This window comes from Vanellus vanellus (genome assembly GCF_965231255.1).
Source record: "Vanellus vanellus genome assembly, chromosome: 1".
Classification (NCBI taxonomy): Eukaryota; Metazoa; Chordata; class Aves; order Charadriiformes; family Charadriidae; genus Vanellus; species Vanellus vanellus.
This window is the reverse complement of record NC_138905.1, coordinates 145,068,884-145,094,356: the sequence shown is the minus strand read 5'-3', so window position 1 is coordinate 145,094,356 and position 25,473 is coordinate 145,068,884. Positions and strand designations below refer to the sequence as shown.

General features: G+C 40.8%; 1 protein-coding gene across 1 annotated transcript in view; it reads right to left on the bottom strand.

The window, feature by feature from the left end:
- Positions 1-205: 205 nt before the first annotated feature.
- The window catches only part of DHRSX (dehydrogenase/reductase X-linked), a gene marked incomplete at its 5' end in the record, with an annotated part of 141,815 nt that continues 116,547 nt past the window's right edge, over positions 206-25,473 (bottom strand). The window contains one exon of the mRNA XM_082491803.1: positions 206-709. Within this exon, the coding sequence (XP_082347929.1) occupies positions 512-709 (198 nt within the window). The 3' untranslated portion in view covers positions 206-511. The remainder of the gene's footprint in view (positions 710-25,473) is intronic.

The following is a 25,473-nucleotide window of genomic DNA, read 5'->3' as shown; positions in this document are numbered from 1 at the left end:
AAACTAATGTCGTGATAGAAACAACATAATGATCACGAATGCCAAATGTCTGCATTAGAACAAACTGACATTCATTATAAAGTGTCATAAAGATTAATGAAGCTTAAGGAAAAAAGCTGCAACTTTTAAAACTGATTAAAAAAGAGTAAGTTATATGTACAAAGGTGGCTTAAGTTCGGCATGCCACAGACACAACATGCTCACCAGGGAAAGTCTCTTTTTGTTGAACAGAAATGAAAACTCAACTCTGCACAAGGTTAAAGATTGTATTTTAATCACAGACTGAAACATCATGATTTACAAAACTGATGGTTTAAAACCAACCACTACATCTTTCTGCGGGAATACTCCCCCCACACCCTAGCAGACTAAGGGTTCAAGCGAAGAACAGAGCTGTTCATGTTTGCCTTTGGGACTTAACAGTGATTTCCAGGATGATGACTGATGCTGCAAGAATTCACCTAAGATGCTTGTCAATACATTTCATTTACCCAGCCGGAAGTGGCTTCTTCTAGGGAACTCTGCTGGATTCATCAGAAATCCCAACCATCTTGCAGCTTTCTGTCCAGAGCCTTCTCTGCAGCTCTTCATCATATGCTACATCAGCCGATTTTGTCCTTTCCTCATTGTAAAGGTAGCAGCCGCCAGCTCCTTCCATCTCAGGTGATACTGCTGCATAGATGCTTGTAGAAGCTCCTTCCTCTGGAGTCTGCAGAAACAAAACGCCCCCCCCCCAAAAAAAAAAAAAAAATCAGGCCTGGCAGGTACAATAGAAGAATTACATTACACCCTAGGACCTTACCAGTGACAATCAGCTTCCCCAGTTTTACATCACATTTGTGGTCCTTATGCAAACCTCAAGCTGGAAATGATAAAAATGCCACCTATCCAACTGGCAGGGTACACTCCATTTCTAGAACAGTGACATTTTGAGATGGCTTAAAGCCACAGAACAGATATATGGAAAACTCTTGTCCCTTTTTTCAAGAGCTAGTTAGATGGGGCACAGCAAATAATTGATTTAGTTTTCACAGAGAGCTAATAAACCCAAAAGCAAACACAAATATTAAAATCTAAGTTTAATTATTCTTTCTTATAGGACGAAAGGGTCTGTACTCTGCCTTATGAGGAGGAAAGCTATGCTGTATGTGCAATGTGTTCATTGTAACAACAGTATAAGACAAGCAAAGGATCACGGAAACCACAACAGCAAATTAAGATCCCACAGTTCAACCCCAGCAGGCAGGTAAAGCAGGGAATTACATTTTACACAGAGCATAGTTATCAGACTTCTGCAGTGTCATAAAGCAAAATTGTGAAAGACCTATAATGTCTGATATACCATGAGTATTAAATTAAAATTAATAAGTGAATAGCTTAGAGTGATATCTCCTTTCATCACGAGGATATGCAAAGCATTTCCATTTTGCATTCAGAAGAATCACACAGCTATCACTGAAATTATTTCAATGGCATTTTTATTCTTTCATTGAAGGGCATATTTAAAACACAACATTTGATATGGTTTGTCTTGATCAGTGATATAATTATGATCAATGCCTGCTAGATAATAATGTGTCATTTTACAATCCTTGCAGTCATTCTCGGAGTCATTAACAGTACCAATGCTGCTCATAGCTTTGTCTGTTGCACCTGACAGGATGTTTTTTCCTGCAGAACTCACTTGATGAATGAGACAGTATTACACAGGTTACCCAGTGCCTAATTAAAAAAAAAAAAATCTAAGTCATAAACATCTAAGCTTTTCGTGACAAGGTTCTGATGTTTTAAAAAGAAACAACTCCTCTGTTTTCTCACTGTGCAATAAATACAGCACAATTTAATAGAAATAATTAATTTCTCTGATGCATCTGGCATTTGGTCTCCTTTACAAATAAGCTGGAGCCATGTCACACAACCACACGGTAAGGCAAGGTTACCCAAACTGCGACGTCTCTGTCTGCCGCCGGGGCACAGCCCCCTCAGTATCTGCGAGGGAAACACATTCCCTGTATGACCACATGCGCATTCCCCAAAAAGTGAACCGCTGAAGAAGAAACGTGCCCTGTTGAGATACTTCCATACACAGAGCTCCATTGGTTCCATGCCAAGCCCTTGATCAAAGGTGTTTAAGCTGAAGGGAAAACTACGGATGCCAACAGGCTGCAAAGAACGGTGACACCACCGTACATTCCTTTAACGACTGCAAAATAGCCAGTTTTTACTATCGGCTACCACACAAAGACAGCATGTCCTGTTCCAAATACCACCTAATGAAATAAGACGATAACTTAGCTATCCAATAGGTTGTTTTCTCAGCAAAATATCAGTCAGTACGTTAAAAAAACTTGGGTCCAGGTAACTACTGGATTTTTCTTTATTTTTTAAGAAGATGACTGTACTGTGAGTTACTAACTAGAAACACTTAAAAAGTGCTTATTTACATTATTTTAGTACTCTACTAATACTTTTTCACGCTTCTTTGTCTTATGGAAAATAGTGCTATTCACATCCAGTAGCTTAATTAAACAACATAAAGCTGTGTGCACGCATAATTCTTTGCAGGATCAGGATGACTCCAAAAATTTGGAGTCCACATGCTCACATAGTGGCATCGGCTATGATACAATATAAAATATCTTAATACGGTAAAGTAGCAAAACAATGATGAATATGAGAATTCATATTTTATAGAATTTATTCTGGATGACAGAGAGAAACCAAAAGTTTTTAAGGTACTGCTGTGCTTTACTTAAAAATCTAGTGACACAGATAAACCATTACTTCATGTGATGGCTCACTGGACGTTATGTTCCTGAGTTCAACAGCTCTTCAGCACAAACAAGTATAAATGTCAGTGTCGATGACTCCCAAATCTTAATAACAACAGCTCAAAACTAAAATGCTTTAAAAAAAATTGTCTGTGGGTGGAATTTCTGTGATTATGTTCTTAGGAGCAGGGCTCTCTACAGCCTCAGAGACTGGTCTGTATAGATCTTCCTACAGCATCCTATACATACCATGTGCCTTTGCTAATTGGATGGGAAGGTTCTCCCCGGATATGCAGGATTTATCAAGTTTTTTATTTTTTCATAATATGTTAAGCAAGTTCCCCACTAGAAGGGCTTTATTCAAAATAAAATCAAATATGTTAAATAAAGGCTATGTACAAGTTGAAAGACAGTTGCTGGTTTTATTCATGCAGCCCTAGTAGGTCTTTACCAAACCATAGCAAATTGTTTCTTGTTCTTCGATACAAAGAAAATATCGAGCAGGCTCAGAGCAGCCAAATGCATCTTGGGCTGCATCAAAAGCAGCGTGGCCAGCAGGTAGAGGGAGGTGATTCTGCCCCTCTACTCTGCTCTGGTGAGACCTCATCTGAAGTATTGTGTCCAGCTCCGGAGCCCCCAACAAAAGAAGGACATGGACCTGTTGAAGCAAGTCCAGAGGAGGGCCACAAAGATGATCAGGGGTCTGGAGTACCTCTCCTATGAGGAGAGGCTGAGAGAGTTGGGGTTGTTCAGCCTGGAGAAGAAAAGGCTCTGGGGAGACCCTATAGCGGCCTTCCAGTACCTAAAGGGGGCCTACAGGAGAGCTGGGGAGGGACCCTTTATCAGGGAGTGTAGCAATAGAATGATGGGTAACAGTTTTAAACTGAAAGAGGGTATATTTAGATTAGACATTAGGAAGAAATTCTTTACTCTGAGGGTGGTGAGGCACTGGAACAGGTTGCCCAGAGAAGTTGTGGATGCCCCATCCCTGGTGGTGTTCAAGACCAGGTTGAATTGGGCTTTGAGCAACCTGGTCTAGTGGGAAGTGTCCCTGCCCATGGAAAGGGGTTGAAACTAGATGATCTCCAAGGTCCCTTCCATCCCAAACCATTCTATGATTCCATGTATAATAAATGTGCTTACATGGCCACACTGTGACCAGTCTATAAGCACACTGACATCGTCACCATCCATTAAGGTCAGCTTATGTAACTTTTCACAAGATTTAATTTGTTTTTCATCCTGTCCACCATATCTAGTATGCTGCGTAGAACGTTCTGTGTAAGATTCCTGTTTAGTTTCTATCACCTGTTGCTAAAAGCAATTATCTAAACATGTAAGGAAAAAAATACTATAATACATTAAGTAATTAGTGTATAATAATTTAAGCTAAAGGAAAACAATTTTTCCAGTGCAATGGGGAGCAAAGTCGCATATGTATGATTAATTGTCTTACCCTGTCTTCTGAGTGCTTAATTAATGCTGAAAGCTTTAATGTTCCCTTTAAGTGAGAATCTCTTCATTGTTTTGGCATGTTTTCTGTTTTAATGAAAGTAAAAAGGAAACCCTACTCCAGAAGTCCCCTGGCCTTCCATCTGGGTGGATGACCTACCTGTTTTGAGAGGCTGGAAGAAAAGCACATGCTGTGATTCTACCTCTGGATCATGTCCATGCCTACCATGAAAGCACCGTATATCCACCTGCCCACACACAATCAAGACTCCTTCCCAAAGTGTTGGATCTACAACACACCCATAGACCAACTGCAACACACACAGACGTGTGCACACGTGTCCGCCTGTGCTCTTGGGAAGGAAGAAGCTGGCAGAAGGTTGCAACCACCGGAGCAATTCTTGGGTATCTGGACAGGGAGCAGGATGACTTGTTCCAGCAGTGGCAGCCTCACTCCTGGTTGCCAGCTTTCCTGGGAGACCCGTAGCTCTTCTTTTACCACATGACAGCCCTCCAAAAGATGAGCAGGAATCATAAAGCCCTTGTAAAAGATGACCACAAGCAGGAGACTACTACTGAAGCAACACATCTGACCCACCTTTTGATGCCAACAGCCTTCTAGGAAGGAAAGCACCTGATAACAGGCCAGAGAAACCACCAGCCAGTGGCTGAATATCTCAATCTATAAAACCCAGGATGTTTATCATGATGCTTTATACAAACAGGAACAAGTTCCCATCTTTGGGACTCTGAAGTATTATACCAAAAGTTGTAGGTAGACAGGCAGTAATAATAGGTAACATTCAAATCACAGGTGAGGATACTCTACACATTCCCAGAGCTAAAAAAGAAACCACCAAACAATACCAGAATAATATACATATATATAGGATATAGATAATATTCCGTTACTGTTCGGTGTTACTCTTGTTCATGAATTGGCTGGACTTGGCCTTAGGCAAGGGGGATTCCTATAAATTGCACAAAGCTTCTTCACTCTTCACTTACCAAATTATTGGTGCTGAACATTTTTTAAATTGCATTTTAACATAATATAATAAATTATATATATATAATTATATATAATACATAATTATATATATAATAAAATAATATAATAAATTATTATATTATTAGTATCCAAGCAACTGTAATGAATACCTTTGTCATATCCAAGTAAAACTGATTTCTCCTTAATTTTTTCCTAATGAAGTTCTGCATCTGCAATTGCTTTGGCTTGTTACAGTATTGATCACATCTTTTACTTTTACTTTCTTTTGCAATTAACTATTCACTTGAAGTGTCCCTTCAACAATAAATAAAGGTCTGATTGTAATTACATTTCTTTGTATTGCTCATTACATGGGCAGGCTGTGAAAGAAGGGCAGAAAAGATTGCATGTGACCAGCTTATTTAAGCAAAATGCAGCCTATATACACAAAGTGACATTATTTTGGCACTATCGATACCCAAAGAAAAAGACCTTTTTTTTTTACAGAAGCTTTGATATTTCTTTTTTTTTTAATATTCATCACTAGTAAGTCATCAACATCATAGAATAATTTTCACTCAGCATCAAATGGAATATTCTGTTCTGTGAAAACTGGAACATATCACAGTATCACAGTATCACAGTATGTGATAAAACTGGAACATATACTAAGAGGGTTTGTGTTTTAGGCTTGGGTTTTTTTGTTTTTTTTTTTTTTAAGACTTGCCAGTTAATGCATTTTGATTAATGCATTTTTAAGTGCCATATAATCTTGTCAATACTAGCCGTTAATGCTCACAAAACGTGTTAGCTGATGACAGCCAGTCCCTACAGCCATGTCTCTGTGAAATGTCACATCCTTTCCATTTGTCTACAACAGGCGCAACAGTTCAACTGTTTGGAAATTGTGTGTCTGCATCAGTTATATATGATGGCTTGGTGGTGCTTCCCTTGTTAACCCATGGACTCATCCAGTTCCACCTCCACCTGAATTCACAGCTCAGAGTCCTGGGCAAGACAGTATGGTACGTCCATCGGAAACCACAGAAAATTGGACAGTAAACAAAACTAATAAGTTCCTATAACTCCTCTTCTGCAATCCATTCATTTTACCAGTGCCATTTTCAGTAACTACCAGCAAACAGTGAGAACCTTGCTATGTGTTTGAATGGACGGCGTGCATATACTTCAAACTGTATTGGTTGACAGAGTTGGCCATACAATTAAAAAAGCAGTAGTGATACAACCCTGGCTATCAGAGGAGCACTTTTACCCTGGAATAGCTTCACCCGCTGCTCCCTCAGCCCAGTCAATCAGCTGATTGTACTTGGTTTGTATTTTATGACATAAGGATGCTGTCATCTTGAGAGATGGTAGGAGAGAAGGCTGGGCAAAGGGGACAGAGACCAGGAAGCAGCTGGCAAACTCAATGACCAACATTGCAGTTGCCTTTTGAGGGACAGGAATGAAGGGCCAAATGAGCAGATGTGCACCCAGGACTGCCCGGTACACAGGCAAATGGCTTAATGCTGAGGAAGAACATCTTAAAACACTTTGTACATACAATTTGTGATGCAGAATATATTAAGTATTGGTGGAATGCTCCTCAGCAGCAATGTTAAGTAGGCTGGCATAGAGACACTGGTTCTGTAACGGTGGCTCAACCTCATGTACTCACATCCATTACGCCATGCACTTTTCAGTTCAAATGTGAAGTCTACTCATGGGCTGATGAATTAAAGGACCTTTCAAGGGATTTTTTTTTGGCACGAGGGTTCAGGATATTTGCTCTGTGACCTCCCTTTTTTCAGTGGGTGAGTTTCCATCAGGCCATCCCTGGCTCAGGTAACAAGAAGATATGTCTCTGACTAGTCAAAGGTTTCCCAGGTTCTAGCTAGGAAGACACAGCAAGAACTAAACAGGTCATCTTCTGGGCCTGGATACTCAGGCACTTTTGCCAGCATTCCTTTACTTTTCCCAATATTCATTATTCTGGTAATGTTTTGCAAATGCTAGTATTCTATTAACTTGCTTCTGGACCAAAAAGATCTGTATATACAGAGTTTTCTGCCTTTTCTGTCTTTCTTCAGGAAAGAAAACGATCATCTGGGATCCCTGAACAGCACTACGCATACGCACAGTGGGGCGTCACAACAAGGATGAGAACATGATATTACTGTTACTTGGTAGAGCAAAGTCTTTCATCTACTTGCTGGCAGTTACAGGAGGGGTGACACCCAGTCACCCTTAATGCACTGCTTGACTCTTAAGAACAAAGGCAAACACGAAGCCACAGCAACATGGACTAGTTTGAAAACTGTCAGAAATGGAGTAGCTGGGATTGTGTTCCCATGAATATTAAAGCAAACAAACTTGTGAGAAACAAGTTACCTGTGTTCCAGGGAGCACTGATTACTATGATCTGTGAACTACCGCATCATTTCAAAACCAGGTTATTTACGGGTGCAAGACTGAGGTGAAATGACAACAGCTGCTCTAGTGTCACAGCCTCCTGGTGAAGACATAGGCTACACGCACTCAACGCTTGTGTAACTTCTGCAGTGTCTAGACCTCCTAACGTGATCGTTGCTTTGAAAATTTCAGCCAAAAAGTAATCAGTTGAAACACTGAGTATGAAAACAAAGGCTAGAAAGGAAGGTATGACGCAGGTGTAAGGACGTGTACAGCAACCTTTGATCAATAAGGCTGTAACAGCTGACTAAGTCCTGGTGAGTCTGGTGGCCAGGACCAACTGTCAAATCCCTGGGAAGCCAAAGCTGCCAGAGAGGTCTGGCAGCACAGATTTTCAGACATCTCTGCCTTCACTCAAAAGCCCTGGTTTCCATCTGCATTCTCTCTTTCCTATGTAGCTCACTATTATTCTCTTTCTATCCAATTTCTGCCTTGATTATAGAACAGAAAGAGATAGAGATATTTTATTGAATATACAGTTCTCCCTAGAGACCCAGTCAGCACCATCAAATTAATTTCTCTTCAATCCCCAACTCACGGCAAAGAGAATTCTTTAATAAATTCACTCCATAATAAAATTCTTTAGATTTCATCTTTAAAAGAGACAGCAGCTACAAACAGAAATGGCTGAGTTAAAATGTGAAGCCTTTCTCCTGGCAATGTTGTGGCTACAGAGAAATAATTTCTGAATCAAAGATATGAATATATAATAAAAGACAAAACACTGATGAATTAAGAACACAAGGCAATTTTCACACTAAAAAAATACCAAAATATTGAAGGAAAGGAGCTTTTATAATATGAATAATTCATGCCTATTCTGGGAAAAAGAGAAGCTTTTCCCTGAGCATCCTAGCACAAGATGTGGTAAAGAACAGAAGAGAGATAGCTGACAAACAGACACAAAGAGTATCAAATCATGAATCTCTCCTTCCCTTTCTATTGAAAACGAATTTTCTGGAATGATCTGTCAAAAAAACCCAGGTACATAGAGAACCTGGGAAGCCTCACCTCATCTTCACATCAGTCCCTTCATGGGTGGCTGGGAAGTCTGTAGACAAAGTAGATCACAGAATAAAGGAACTGTCCCCAAAAGACTGCCAGGGTCAGTCTGTTGCTCAGGGAGCCCAAGGGGCAGGCAGGCACCCAGGCTTGAGTGTCTTGCCATGAATCTTTTGATGGAGTCAACGCTGGATGGTTTCACTTTGTTTTGCGTCAGAGCAATGCCTTCGGAGAAATCTGTTTTGCTGGAAAATTGTCAAGCAGCTCTACTCAGAAGCCCTGGGATGGCTCTTCTGTCAGACTCAAAACATGAGCAAAGGTTTGCTGGGGAAGATGGTGGCCATGGCTCTGAACCCTCCTCTGCCAAAGCAGCTGCTTCAGACTAAGCAGGACATCATGGGTTATCTCACATAGCATCTGATGTCTGTGTTATCAGGCAGCTGAATGAAGCCCCTGTTGGCTGGCCAGCTTTCTGGGCCACACTGAAGAGATATCCAATTGACTTCAAGTAGCAGCTTCAGCAGTGAACTCACTTGCAGATACCACAAAAATAAATTTATGTGTCTCAATTTCAAACTGAATACACTTAGGAGTGCAAGATAACCTCAGTGATTTGAGCAGGAATGTTTGTGGATCTATACTGTGAATTTTCTAAGCTGTTGAAATGAAGGACTAGAAGAACAATGTTTAGTTTCAAGCAATTTTCAAAAGGGAAACAAGAACCCAACTTTACGTGTCTGAATTTGAGCAGGGACTTGAAACTTTGGGTCAAAGTCATTAATCATAACTGAGTCCTTTGTTCATTTTGTCAAGTGCATTGAGGGAGATTACTTTGCCTGAAGGTTGATCCCTAAGCTTGCTTTGCAGCAGACAGCGATGTCTTCAAAGTCAGAACTGAGATATCACTGCAGCCACTCAAATTACATTACACTTGTTACCTCACTCAGCTCAGTAACAGTAGGCAAAATTTGACAGATAGGAGCCTGCTGCCCCAGACATTGCATAAACATCCAGCCAGAGACAGTCACTTGCTGGAAGAACATCCAGTCTCTAGGAAATAAGGCAGGCAATAACAGGAGGAGAGAGCCAAGAGAGTACATATACTTCACAAAACGCTAAAGCCTCTTCTGGTAGCGTGGCACACTGTCTGGTTAATCATCCCTCTGGAAACCAGGTGATGTCCTGCAGCTACCTATTGCTGAGGACGCCTGGCTTAAATCACTCAGAATTGTCCTGGGTACCTTCACATAATCTGGGATTTTCAGCAACACCTCTGTTCACAGACAGGCAAGTGATTTACTGAAGCAAATGCTCAGGTCAGGAGAAGCGATGAGGAAAGAATGAGCCTCCTAAATCCTAACCCTGATGCCTTGAGCACTAGGCTGTTACTCCTTTTCTGTGTTTGTAAAGGAAAATACACAATTTATTTGTTTACTACCAGCTCTATGGCAATAATTACAGTATCATGTGAGCAATTCAATATAATCTTCTTCATTCCGAGATGCAGACTGATCTATCATTAAGTAAGAATACTTAATTACAGCTTACTATTCATGCTAGATATACATTAAGGAACCATCCTGTTATTTTTATGAACGATGCAAGCCTTTAATCCTACTGAGTTTTGAACTATTACTATCTGAGAAATATGAATAAGGGCATAACGCTACTCCTATCTCCAACAAAGCTCTTCGAGAGGCAACCTCTTTGATAGGTAGTGGCTGGAAAATCTGCATCATTTAATAATATATGCTCAATGTTTTAGTTGAAAACAAAATTTAAATATGAATCAAAATGTGAATGAATCAAAATTAAAGAGGACTTAAAACAACAAGCAACCATGAAAACTTTAGAGCTTTCATTATCTATGCATTATCTTATACCAGTACATGGGTCATCTTTAGTTTGCTGAATTCTTTCAAATTGCCACATTTTGGCAAGCAAAATGAAGCAACACAGAAAAGCAAACACAAGTATTTACATTTGAAATGGTAGCTGCATTTTTACCAACCCCAGAGAGCAGGAGACACAGCAAGATTCTAAGTGCTCAAGAGGATGCTCCTGAGTACATATACTGCTGAACAATTCCTTTTATTACCTGCCTGCTCAGGCAAAGTAAAATGTCTTTGCCGGCTTTTGCTGAAAATACAAGACTTCAGGCATAAGATAGATGGCGACTTCTGACTTGTAGCCCTCTACCGTCATCTCTACTCCTTTACTTACTGCTTAACATTTGACAAGTCACTTTGCCCATATACCTTGTTTTCCCTTCTCAGAAAATGGAAACTGAAAGATCTTCAACTTCACAATTTTCTTATAGGGACTGTTATTTTTTTAAATGCTTATAAGCATTCAGGATGGGCATGGAACTCCTAAATATTTAAAAGATAACCACAATATAGCAAACCTTTATGAACTACAAAGAGATCAAAAAGCTTAAAGACTGCACAGAGCATAGACAAAATGAAATAACCCAAAATTACACAGGCCAGCGGCTATTTCACAGCCTCTTCTGTTCAAATTGCTACAACCCCCATTTTGCACCCCAAACAGCAGTAGGGCTATTTCCACCCGTGGGCTCAGCCAGGCGGTGGGGCTGGAAGAGGCTGGCTGCCAGCCCAGGTTCCTCACCTGCCCGCTGGAGGCACTTGCTGAAACCAGACAGCTCAGGTGAGAAGGTGCAAATCCCTTCCTGGATCACCAGGTAAGGTCAGCAGAGGACACTTTTCCTCCAGGACTCAGGCAGGCCATGTGCCTGCGCTAGCAAAGATGGGGACCCAAAACAGTAAAGTGCACAAACTAACCCAAAACGACTACAGGGTGCTCCTTCTCTGCACTAACAGCATGCAAGATGAAAATACTCCTGGGAAGATGGAAGAGATGAAAACAAAAATGCACTTTCCCCCAGATTTCTCACGTCTACAGCATGCTAGCTGGGCTGCAACACGTCCCAGATGGGTCGGGGGACCCCATGCACAGCCCTGTGTCCGGGGCCATGGAGGTGGCCAGTCAACAGCAGAGCTGTCTGCTCACCACAGAGCTCTAGTGTAGAAAAGCAGACATCTGCTCACAGCGCTTATCCTCGCCCTGGGTCTCAGCCTTTGTCTCCTTTTCCTTTTCGCTGACTCCAAGCCTTTCCGTGGGATTGAAAGGTGATGGTCCTGCAGAGGCTGCGCTGGCTAGAAGGAAGAAGTTTGGAGCAGATCGCCAAAAACCATTTAGCACTGTCCATGCCCCAACTGGTCTGGGTTTCTGTTTTCTATGTAGTTATTGTGTTTAAATTATAGTTTTGAATTATTCCCCAAGCTGTGAGGAGAAAGCACAAACTGGAAGGCAGATAAAAGTGGTGGGGAGGGAAGGACTCTTACTCTGCAAATTTGTGTTTCTTGTAATTCCACTTGCTGGCAATTTCAGCATTTAATCTGGAATGGTAAACCAAAAGGATATAAATAAGTGGGTTAATTTAGGTCTGTCCAAAGACAGAAAACAAGAAGAGTAGACTAATTTTCTACATTTTTTTTAGTGAAAGAATAGAAGTAGGTGAGAGTGGCTCAGATTCTCTAATCTTATCTTTCTGACAGGTACAGTAAACAGAATTAGTTAGTTCAAGTCAGTAATTACAGATTATACATGCTTGGTTTTGATGAGAAAAATGTGCTAAATAAGTTCAAGGTATTTCTGTTTAAGTAATAAAACCCTTTAAAAATGACAGTTAGCTTCATTTTAATTAAACCCATATTTCATCTGGAAGCAGCCTCTAAAAAAAGGATAGAAAAAATTATCCGTCTTGTAAACAAAACAACAGTTTCCCATTTTCTGTCACAACAGAATGCTAAAAAAGTCATGAAATCACAGACAGATTCTGAAACCATACGATTATGGAGCTGTCTGCGTAGCTTATCCTCTTGGTTACCCAAGAGAAGTACTAAATTTAAAGGCAAAGAGTACATTCAGTTGCAAATCGACATATCTGAATGCTTACTAACCCACCAGAATCAACCTGTTTTTAACAAAATAACTAAAAATGCAAATGCAAAGGAGGACTGAATCTTATTATTCAAATCAAGCTTTTTGTTGTGCAGACTGAAAGTGAGTGTAAGCCCTGTGACTTAAATCCCTTTGTTTAAATCAGTCATCCCCGGGGCTCTTTACTGTCCGCCAAGGACCTTATCGATGGCTTCAATTCAAAAGCGCCCCAAAGAACATGTATAACTTTAGACAGGCAAATAGTGCTATTGATTTCAATGAGATCAGCCATGTTTCGAAAATTATGTCAGACAAGATCTGAGGCATCATATCTTTTACCGCAGAGCTCATTACAGAGAGCAAATGTGCAAACTCTCAGCCATATAAATGCTTCCCAAGGTCTGAAACAGAAGCAAAAAACTTCATCTTGAAAACGATTACTCGTGAGTTTAAACCCATCGCATTTAATCAGCTAAATGGTTTGAAAGAAGGGCAGGTTGGTACTTGCAGTGTAGACGGGGATGTTAGCCTGGGGAGAGGTGACAATGTTATTCATTTGTTAGTGGGCAGAGAGAGAAAAACACAGGTGGCAGATCTTGCCAGTGGACCAGATAGAGGAAAGCTGGGAAGTGGTATGTCCTGAAAATTGTTAAGTACTAATAAGTAGTGAGACCCAGATTTGCTATCTACTGAAATTGTTAATTTTAATATCCAGGCTTATTTCTAAGGTGTTTTGTAAGCCTTCACTACGGTTACAGATGGAGCCATTAATTTGTAAACAACATCTCCCCTGCAAAGGCCAGGACTGGATTTGGTCCTTCCCGTCTTCCTGTTTCCTCTGCCGGATGACAGAAGTCACAGCAGAAGTGTTGTGTTGCTGTACAGGTGACACAGTATACCCCTGTCCTCTGTGAATGACTAAACCGACTGTCCTGGCTTGTGTCGCAGGAAGAATTGGTTTAAGTTCCAAAAATTAGATACATGGTGCCAAACCTCATTACCTGAAAGAGGACAATGAAAAACTGGAAAGGAGAAAAACATGTAATCCCTTCCACACCTAAAGTCTTTCCCAAGCCTGTTATTGAAAAAAAAAAAAAAAAAGAAAAAGATGTTGCGGAGTAAGAATCTTAAAAAATCTTCACATTCCTTTTATTTCATTCTCAGATACCTCCTGTCTCTGCAGAGAGTTTCTGAAACTGGACTGATTAAGGGCATAGGTAGCTATGACCTAGAGACTTACCCTTGCAGAATTATCAATAGCCAAAAATGACGCAGTGAGAATTAACCTTTTCTTTCTATTAAATGCCCCAGGATGGTTTCTGTTCCGCTTGTATTCATAGGGCTTTTTGACTAAAAGGTTAGAGCAGTTGTTTAGAATGGCAAACAAATACTGTGAGGTTTTGCGGTTCGATAAATACACGTTACGGACTCATCTGGTGCTGAAATAATTCGCTTTGTTTCGGGAGCCCATATTGAACTACGCTCTTTGGCAATGCCATTTTGCTACACACATCCGTTTGCCTTGAGAGTCCAATCAATGAGCCGTCCCCGCTCGCTCGCGGTGATACACTGCAAACAGCGATGCTCCAGATGATTAAACTTCTGCTTCCCGGGAAAAATTCCAGTTGAATTAATGCAGAACTGTGCTGCGGTTTAGTAACTGCTTTCAACTCATAAAAATACAGGCTGAGCTCTGAGCAGAGGATTGAACGCCAGCGCAGACCGCCTGTCCCAGCCCTCCCCGCTGCCTCTCCCGCCCGCCCAGCAGCTTGCTTAAAATTCTGCTCTTCACCTGCAAGTCTGCACAGCTCTGCAGCCGCCTATTGTTATTTAATATGTACTTCACAGCGGAATTGAATTGTTCCAATCAAGATTAGGACTCCGTTTCTCTAGGTGGCACGCAAAGCACATCTGCAGCCTAAACTTTCACCTGTTTCTCCACCTGCCCTTTCATCCTGCCCCACCACAGTCTCGCAGATAGTCCCAGCTCTTCTTCTCTCCCTTTTGCTCCTCCTAAATTCCTAAATGCCTCTTGCCAGGCCCTCACTGTGACCTCCTACATCAGCATGCCAGGCACCTGTCCCCGCTGGGTCACATCCCTTTTTGCAGCCCGTATGCCATGTGGAAGAGGGTCTCCTCAGGATCTCAGGGTAGGAGGGCTCCCAGTGCAGCACCGGCACTCACCCTCCTCGGATCACCCATCTGTGTCACCAAGCCCCTTAAGAAACCAGAAAGGGGTAGAGAGCCACTTTCAAAGCACAAGCTCTTGGGGCAGACGGCTCTTACCGTCTTTGGGGCAAACAAAGGAGCCAGCTCATCTGAGAAGGCAGTAGAAATGGTGGGTCCACAAGCTGTGCCAAGCCCTTAGAGCAGGGAAGAAAACAAGGTTCCTCTTGCAGCCAGGGGCATCAAAACAGGGGTGCAACACACAGCACGTTGCGTTGCTGGATGCGCAGGGCTGCGGGGAAGGGGTGCGAGTGGGGCTGGTCTCAGGGCGCGGAGGCCACCAGCATCAGCCACGATCCCTGCCTCTGCTCGGCCCTTCCCAGGGCATGAGCCGCTCCTGCGGCTGGAGGGATGAGCTGCAAAGCCCACTTTGCTCTGCAAACTTCTGCTGAGCTGATGTGGCTAGTTTTTAGTCCTTGAGCTCTGTAAGGGAGCCACAATTGAGAAGCAAGAGTCTCCCAAGCAGCACGCTTTTTATATAAAAATAATCTAAACACTTGGGTTTTGCCTATTATTTAATCTCCTCAGTGACCAAAACATAACTGACCTTTACTTTTAAATCTGTGCTCAATAAAAGAAGATTACAATTGTTTGTGAACTTTGCAAAGTCTGTAACATGGCTCAGGGAAAAAAAAAAAAAACTTAATTTATATTTGTCTAATCCCTAATAGCTCCTGACAGTCTGTGGAACAAATAGTTTTAATTATTTTCTCCTTGCTGAATCTCAGGTCTCATCATTTAATCAAAAAATAGCACATTACCGACAATTGGGATTAAAAGGAGAGTCATACAGTAGGAAAAACAGGAAATTACATTAGCACCAAACAGTGACAAATGTCCTTCTTATTGCAGCCCTGTCCTGAGACAGCAGAACATTTACAACTCTCCCATAAAAAATAAATAAATAAACAAAAACAAAAACAAAAAACCACAACAAAACACAACAAATGACTGGGAAAAAAAAATAAAAGCCCTTAAGACTTTTCCCATTTATCCTGAGACTTAGGGATATTTAAAATATCGATGTGGTCTCTGCAATAAAAAATAAAATATTCTAAAGACTCCTTTCAGTTATTAATGAACAATGCACAGATCTTACACACCAGTGTAAAATAAGTGCTACTTATTTTTTAACGGAACTACTGATGCATGAAAAGGACTATAGAGCTAATCAATAGGAAATGACTAAATTTCAGGAGTAACGCTCTCTTCAGAGGAAAAAAATGGCTGCAATTCACAAACAATTATTGACACCACGAAGCACATGAATCAATGCCCACAAGAGATCTGCACATTATTTAAAATTTCTTCAGCGATATTTGCCTTTGTTCCTTTGCCCCAGTGTAATTTTTCCTGCCTGTAATACTGTGAATATATTAAAGGTGAGTGTGAATATATTAATGACACTAGAATAAAATGCAGAAGCTAGGCCTCTGATGGGTAAGGCTAAGAGCCAGCAGTGGTGTGGCTATTACTGGACCGCTGTAGCCATGGGACTCTGTGCAAAGCTCTTTCTTGCAGAAAACATTGTCAGTCAAAAAATGATCAAGACCTCACCTCCCATGGGCCCAGTATAACCTTGTAGGACTTAAAATTTTTAAAGTCTTCCCAGTTTCTTTTTTGGCGTGCAATGGTTTGTTGCTCAGAGTAACTGGAAGTACGTGAAGTGGCCGGAGCTGGAGGTGGTGTGCCTCAATGCTCGCTGAAGTCTCCCAGGGAGACAAATTTATCACTGGCTCCTAAAGAAAACCGATGAGTTCCCACTGGTCTAATTCTCTAAATTCTCTTTGCCTTGTTTTTATCGCCATCTCCGTGTAGAACAAGGGAAAAGCATGAACTAGTCCAAGGCAAAAATCTGAATTTTCCTCTGTTGACACAGGGGAGAGAATAATCCATCCCTTCTTCACCTGCATAAACAAACACCCCAGATGTACAGGGCTCTCACATTTTTCTTTTTAAGCCACATGCAGCTTGAGATGTGGCTCGTTTATAGCCTGAAATGATGTACCTTTACTTTAGGTTTTAACTGCAAATCAGTGTACTTGCTCCAGAACAAACATCTGGTCTTTGCTTAGAAAACAAATAGACAACTTCACGCCTGCCGTCAGAGCAGAGCTACTCGAACATCTGACAACAGTTACCAGCAGCATCTGATAGGAAGGAGAGATTTGCAAAGGAATAAATACCCAGCTGCAACTAAAAGTCACCGGATTTGGGTATATCTTACTACAGTTCTGCAGAAGAAAACATCAGTATTTTTTAATCACTGATATAATAAAATGGAGAAATGTGGTTTGGTTCTTGAAAAATGAGGCAGATTCCTGTTCTAGTCTAAACTAATATTATGAAAACTTTACAAATAGCTGTAGATCACCACAGCAGAAGAAAAACAAAAAACCCCAACAAAACAAAACATAACCACAAAGAGAAATTTGAAGAGAAAATAGCACTGAGGTACACGTTCTTACAGAAAATGTTTCCCTAAGCAAAAATAGATGTCCGAGCCAAGTATGCTCTTTAACTCCTTCTCTGAAAATGTAAACTCATTTCAAAAAAGCTCACTCAGGGCTTTTTCCTTTTATTTAGGCAAGTACAAGAAATTACAAAATGAGACAGAAGACTTTCTCAGCATATGCTCCATTTGCAAGTAGTAGAGAGTTGCTCACACTCATAGAGTTTGCTTTTGTGTAGAAAAGGAAATAAAATCTAGACAGTCCTCTGGCCCTCACTAACTACTGTTACATTAAATAAGTACAAAGATAACTATTTCGAACCTATAAAGGGTAAAGGAGGCTCAATGACACGGAGATGAGAATATAGCCCAGAATACATTGACATAATTTAAAACTAAACATAAAAATATGCACGTATGGGGTGAGGAGCAGCAAAGGAAGCTGCTACCCTAAAGCTCATGCGCCTGAGCGTACTGCCCTGCCGGCTCCCAGTCTTCCAGTTTAATTTAGAGAAAAGGTTACTATCATCTATCAAGTTCCACGGGTTGTCAGAAAAGCCAGCCCTATGTATTTTATCATTAAGAAGCCCCACTGAAGAAGTGTTTTAAACACCTGCAATGGAGGTTAGCTGTCTACTTGCCAGCTGCGCCGTAGTTCCGCCCTTTCTTTCAATTCAAAAATATATTAACTGGTGGATAATTGCAGGTGTTCTCATCCATAATCTGCAGTGACAATAACAAACAGCAGACCAAACAAAAAGGATCTTGCAGTCTTCCAAAATATTCAGCACTTTGCATTTTGTTAGAGCTATTTATCTATCCTTCCTAAAAATTCTTAGGTATTGCAGGTGACTGAAATTAAGAGTGAAATGATATTATTGAAAACTACTTAATAATATATGTTTAATTCACAAAGCTACAGTATACTACATTTTTGTTTAGTATCTGATTAAAAAGGAAATTATGTTTTTTATTAACATAATTTTGTATATGAAACAGTTCTTCACTTGAAGGCCAGTGATATTTTAACATGAAAATTATCTAGTCTCCACAGATTTTAGCAAAGGCAGTCCAAAACATGAAAGGTACTCCAGGCTCCTGCACTTTAGATACATCTATTTTTCTATGATAAAGCCACTATAAAACTATAAGAAGAAAATACTTGCAAAAGTCTGTTAATAAATACCTACTGTCAACAAAGTTTTACAGAAATACGTGTTGCCAGTGAAAATGTGGAAAAACAAGATGAAGTGATATGCACTTGCTTAACAAAAATACTTTCCACTTACCACACATGAAAATAAGGATTTTTTTATGCAACAAAGCTGTTTACATGAAGAAATACCTATTGGTACAAATGACCCAGCAACGTGGTGTTCTTTACCAGAGAAACTATGCACTGTTTACTAATTCCTTAAAGTGGCAAAAACACATGCATCTCAGTGACATGATTCATAGACAGGTTATTTCCATCATAAATATAAAAGAAACCCTACAGGCTGCTGACAGTAATGAAAGGTGAATGAGAGATTACTGAAATACTGCTAAATTGAGGGCAACTTGAGAGACCTGTGTTTCAGTTCACCACACCATTTATTTCTTGACAGTTCAAATTTTCTGTATAATCCAAAGGATTTATTTTTAAATCTAGACACCCATTCATATCAGAGGGCAAAGTTTTAACTCAGTGATTTGGGGCATCGACACATCATAGCTATCACAATGGTTAGTAGTTTGCAGCAGGTCTATCGCTCTGACTTGAAAGACCCACCCAAGAAAGAACTCAGCCTTGCCCCTCTAAAATACCACGTAATGGTTTAAATAAAAAATTCCACAAAAACAAAAAAAAGGATTTTTTTTAAATGTTAAAATGTGCAGTATAATTTCTCCACAAGAAATATATGGCAAGTAGTGGTGAAAACACTGATTCAGGTTAGGCAGACCTGCCATCACAAAGCAGGAACAGAAGAATACCTTTCTCCCCTCGGGCAAAATCCTGAACCAAACTCTCTGTTCTGGACGTTTTAGAAATGGAAATCCTTGTCGTGCAAACCTCTGCTAGTCTACTCTGGACGCTGTCAGCTGGAGCTCCTCAGCTGACTTCCAGCCAGGCTACAAACCTCCCCAAAATTAGTCATCTCAAAGGTACTTTAGATGCCAATCAGAGAGTCAGGAAGGCCCAAGACAATGGCTTTGAGCTGCTTGAGGAAGCACAGGGGAAGCCATGGTCTCTCTTACAAAGGTCATGCTGCTGTCCCCAGCTGCCTGGCCTTTCTGCTGGAAAGGGTCTCTTGAGCACTGACCAACTTCAGGAAGAACGCTGCTGTAACCCAGATTAGAGATTAACCGGATAGCTATGCCAAATATCTCTACAGCTCCATTTCCAATTTACCTTAGCTAATTTATGCACAGATTTCTTGACCAGGACAATAAAAGATCTCATTTTCATCGAAGACTCTTCAGTCTGACCCATAGCACCATCTTCACTTCTCTCCTGTAACCAAGAGCCAGCACTGTTGGTAGCACAGTTCAGCACAGCCTGTCAGCAAACAACTGGAAGGATTATTGACTAGAAAGACAAGGATGAAGACGAGTGCAAGAAGTGGCACATCTTCAGCAAAGGTTTTCCTAAAGAAGGATTTGATGGGTACTCAACGTATTCAAAATCAAAATGAAAGTTTGTTGGGAAATCTTCGCTTTTGGACACTTATACTGGATTCCTTTTTTTCTTTTCAGCATGGGAGCAAAACAGATAAACCTGAGGAAAAAAAAATTGGATTCTAAATACAAAGGAATTCAGAAGGAACAGGGGACTGCAGGGACCTCTTGGGACATCTCTGATCTCCTAATTTTGCAGATATCTTATCAGCTGATCTTCTCCATAAACCCATTTGAACTCCATCTTAAAAAACAACAGTTTTCTTATACCTACCACTCTGTGGAAGCCTTTTCCAGAGTCTGATTCCAATGATTAAAAACAAGTTTCTTACCTCTTTCTTCCTCTTTCTTTCTCACTTTCTCAAAGTAAATACATTTCCAGTCAGCTTGCTTCAATTCATTCTTGTCTTGACAAAATTGTTTCCTTAAAAGCAACCTCACTCCCGTTTATTTTGATTAAAGGCTATTACTAGATATCATGATATAACTTGACAATAAAGAGAAGAAGAAGAGAATTGTTGCCTGGAGCTTCTACAGAGTCAAACTGAAATGAACACACAAAAGATGCGTTGTCTTTATAGTAACAGCGACAGCCCTGGCACCATCCCTGAGTGGGATGGTACCTGCTCACATCTATGAAGTTTAATGACTCTTACGCTGCAAATGCTTTCTTTCCAACCGGGTGAGCATGGGAAAGCTTGTGCATCACACATACAAGTGCTGCTTCTGAGCACTGGAGGTGCTTTATAATCCCCCTGGCTCCTCTGAGTAAACCATTGTGTCACCTGGAGGTGACAAATCCAGGTACCTCAGCACAAACACATTTTATATTTTATCACTTTTTCAAAAAGCTGGGAATAGATGACTCACCAGCAATCTGCCTTTGACCCAATGCTGTGATGAGTTGGTTGAAACTCTCATAGGAGAAGTTATACAGCCAAGGTATTGGGTGATGGATATATTTTGCAGTGAAAACAGTGGCTCATATGAAACAGGCTTGCCCCAATACGAGGGGAAAAAAAACCCTCCACACCACCAAAACCAAAACTGAGCACTGAGCCTATATAAAACGGTATTAACAGGGCAATTATATTTAGAAAAAAAATACTATGTAAAACTCCTTGCTTCCTGCCTTCCAGATCTGCCAGATCTGCTTCTTGAGTGGATTTCAAGTGTCACCTGAACCTAGTATTATAGATCTGCAGACCCTCTAAAGCGATTAAGGTTTGGTGTATCTGTGCCAGTGTTAATCCACTTCCCCAGATAATAGGCATATAAAATAGGACATGTGCCACAAACCTAAATCAGGCGAGAAAAATAAAAGGCCAGCCCTGGATCAAGGAGAACGTCTAAGGAGCATCATCAGACATGTAAAATTCTTTACATAAGGACAGTACTCCACACAGAGGATGTGAAGTCAGACCAGATAATCCTTGCTACAAGAATACATAGTAAGATTGGGACCTGGATGCTTTTAGGTTTGGGTCTTAGTTACTTGTTTAGCAGGTTCTGATCAGCTACACTTGTGCAAAGCCACTGATGAAGTACAAAACTTCATGATGATGGAGGTCATCATTTTATATGCAAAGAAAAATGGGGACCTAAGATGGCATTACTGGTCATGATATATGAGAGTGGTGATAATCAAAGTCGTCTCAGAAAAATGATGGAGCAACATTCACAGCTTGGGCAGTCATAAAAATAGCCTTTGTACCTGGACAATGTACAACCCTGACAGAAAAAAACAAGCATGCTGCCCCATAGTGCCATTTCTGCATCATTTTTAGAACAGAGCCACCTGTCAAAATATACTCATAGTGTGTAATTTTGTTTTCAACACTCTGAGCTCCAAAAACAATGGGGCAGCTTTTATCTTTCTACATTTTTAATCATCTTAGGATAGTACGCGACAAGTGGCAGACGCTGTGGAAGACTGCATTTTGCATCTCAAGAGCTTGGCAGGCAAAAATATTGGATGAGTCAATCAATATCGCTCTTCCTGAGACACATTCAGCCTCAGCATCCTGCTGCCTGCTGCAGGGATGCAAGGCAGCTGGAGACCCATTGCACAACGCCGCTGGCAGCACAGCCGTGGGAACACAGGGCTGCCAGGCATGGGGCACCAACTCTGGCCCCTGCTATTCATTCCAAAAGTAACATATATACTAAACTGGCTAAACTGTTAATAAGAGGGTAAGTTAAGCTTATAAGTTGGCAGTGGCTAGCTCCAGGACTTTGATGAGCAATTAAGAAACATTGGGAGCAACTTTTATTTTTTCAGACCATGCTTGAGCCTAGGACCAGCAGCAGCACCTCCTTCTTATTCCGGTGACAGAAAAGTAGGTCAGCGTGATGGGGCCAAACAAATACCACTATAAATCCTATCCCTGATAAGCTGTCCAAGTTCATTCTTGTTTTATTGCATATTGCTTAGGTTTCATCCAAATCCTGTTCTGCATATGCTCTGTATTCCCCGCAGAGCGCTTGGTCTGTGGTAACGTAACTCCTCTGGTTACTTCCCCTTTCCAGCACTGAGATGGCAACAACCAAATGTAGTCATTTGCCCTGAAGAGACTCACAGATCAAATGTAAAGAGAAATGTTTAACTATGTAATAACATATAGAAACCACTAACTCTGGACAGATTGTATTAATGACTTGTGTTTGTGGCATATCGAGGATCAAGTTCCTTCTAGAAAAATGGGGGCTAGAGCCACTGCGCCACTGCACTGAATTCCCTTCTCGTGTTTACCTATCAAAATCCACCAAATCCCATGTATTTAGTGGAGAACATAATGAGAACAAAACGAACCGTGTAAACAATGTCTTGCAGTATCTCAACACCCTTTCTAAATTGAAAACACGAACGTTTGCGGCTTACAATCGTAATTGTTACAGTCATTACTAAAGCCAGAGTTATTCAAGTGACTTCTGCATTGAAACTTTTCAAAAGTCACAAATTGGGTGCTGGATGATCCTGTTATTTAAAAAGAAATGTACTTGCTGTTTCCAGTTCTTCCTCAAATAGCGGGTGTTGCTTGCTTTCCGTGGTTCTCTCTTGTTACATACATTACACTACTATAAATACATACAGGGAGTACACATAACTAATCAGGCAAATGCATGGCAATATCTATGTGATAAATAGTGGAAGCACACGATGGATTGTAAACATTTATGAGAAATACATTTCATAAGTAACTGGGATTTCCTCACCCGTGGCTGGCCACGAACACATTTCCCACTTATACGGGAAGTGGTCTGATGCTCCAAACACCTTTGAGCTGCCATTTGAAAAAACAGCTTGATTACAGATTACTTGTGCCCCAGATATGTGAACACGCCTTCCCAGTTCCTACTCTGTCCTGCGCACGTCTAAAAACATACTTTTTGCAGTTATTTACTAGCATCGCTGATTTTTAAAATAACACAGATTTGATGTCCTGTACCTTGTGATGGGATTCATCCTAACTAACATTATAACTTTATACAGCACAGCCATCTACAGCTGAGCTAGTCACCAGGGGATCCCTTCGTAGGTCACAGGGATAATCTGGCACTTGAAGGACTTGATTCTTCTGGCCAACTGTAGATAGAAATCTTAGGATAAGACAGAACCAGTACTTGCTGTGACCACGAGGAGATCACCTCCTAAAATTAATTTTTTTGTAGTGCGTAGGGGCTTTAGGTGATGGGGCTTTGCAACATAAATGTTATCAGCATTGTTTTGTTATGGATGCATTACTCACAAGTAGAGAAACAATAAGGAATTTAGGTATGTCATGCCTAGAGAAATATTAATTGATCTATAATGCACATCACACCTGGTGGCAAACTGTCCATATTTGTGTGTACATATATATATATATATATATGAATATGCACTACAACAACCTCCTCCTCTGCATCTCCTTATTTTAGTGATCTAATTCCAAACTGCTGCTCACCCACAAGCCTGGTAGCAGGATTTTCCATGGGAAGCCGGTGGTCTTTGTCCTTAACTCAGTCTTATGGCTCTTTCACACAGAAGAGTGAAACTGCCTGTAACTCCTGTTCCTACCCTTGCTGAATGGTTTGCTTTGGTGGGGGCTGGGGTGGTCCCCTCTCTCTCAAAGAGGTTTCTAAGGGATACACTGATGATAAAGATTAGTGGCTGCCTGTATTCTTCTGCCAGTGGGTTCAAGTTTCAAACAGCATTGTATTACCTGACCAAAAGACAATGGAATATTAATGACATGGTGATGGAGGTAGAACTTCCCAGGCACGTAAGGGGGAAGTACAGTAGTGTGAGGCTACAACCCCTAACTATAAAGATTATGGATTGAAAGTGAAAGGCTAATGGTCCAGTTGAAACGTCAGGATTTTCTCTGATTCCCCGACCTTTCAACCTCTTTTTTTGAGAACTTTACATTAGAGGCATTGTGGTTACCTTCTTTTAAACTGACAGGAATCAGTACTGAGTCCCTGGCGTGTGTTTGGTCTACAGCAAATTATCTTTCTCTTTTGTGTTTGTTCCATTTTCAACAAGTCTGCAAATAGATTACCATACAAAGGTATTAACCAAATGCATGGGAAAGTACTGCCAAGAAATGTTAGCAAGGAATAAATTGATTGATGGAAAATGTCTTTCCTACTAACTCTGTGGGTTCTGAATATGAAAATAGTTACAGATTACAAGACGATACGTGCTGATGTGCTAACACTGGTTAAGCTCCTATATTTTCACAATTTCTTAACTGTTTACTTACTCTCTCCCCATTACAGCAATACAGAGACTATTTTTTCCCTCTTTTGAGTTGACTTCTTTACGGATAGAATGAATGAATCTGCCTGAGTTGTCAAGTTAAATCAACAGTCCTCTACCACACAGGAGTTACGGATAAACCCTTTCTTACGCAGTACAAATACCCATTTTCAGTATGCTTCTGACCTGTCAGCAGAACCATATCACAAAATTTCAGTCACTTACCAGTCCGAAAGTTTCACAGCAAAACAATTTCACATAGGGCAAGCACAGGTTTTTACATAGCACATAGTGTAGGTTTAATCTGTGTTTCTTTATACCATTTTCCAGGCTAAAAAGGGTCAATCCTGCAAGAAGCGTTAGACATGGAGACAGTTTTCCTATCCTGTGAACTGTTTTGAAAAATGGAAGATAGTCTTCCCATTTCATGTTGTCAGGAAAAAAAACCACAACACAACTAAAACTAACTTTTTAACCAAACAACTGAAACTGTGGGACAGGGCACGAGATGGGTCTCTGACTGTGCACACTGCTTCCTTTTTTGCTTGCTTCATGGCTGTGTTTCGGCCTGTTCCAACTAGCACCCTCCAAGAAGAAGCCTGGGTGTGGTTTGGGGATAGATCACACCAGGAGCTGCTCCAAATAAGAGTTATAAACAAGAACTTCAACAGGCTTGACTCCCTCTGATGCCCTCCAACACAATCCCACTCATTCTGTGCTGTCCCATACAGCATCCTTA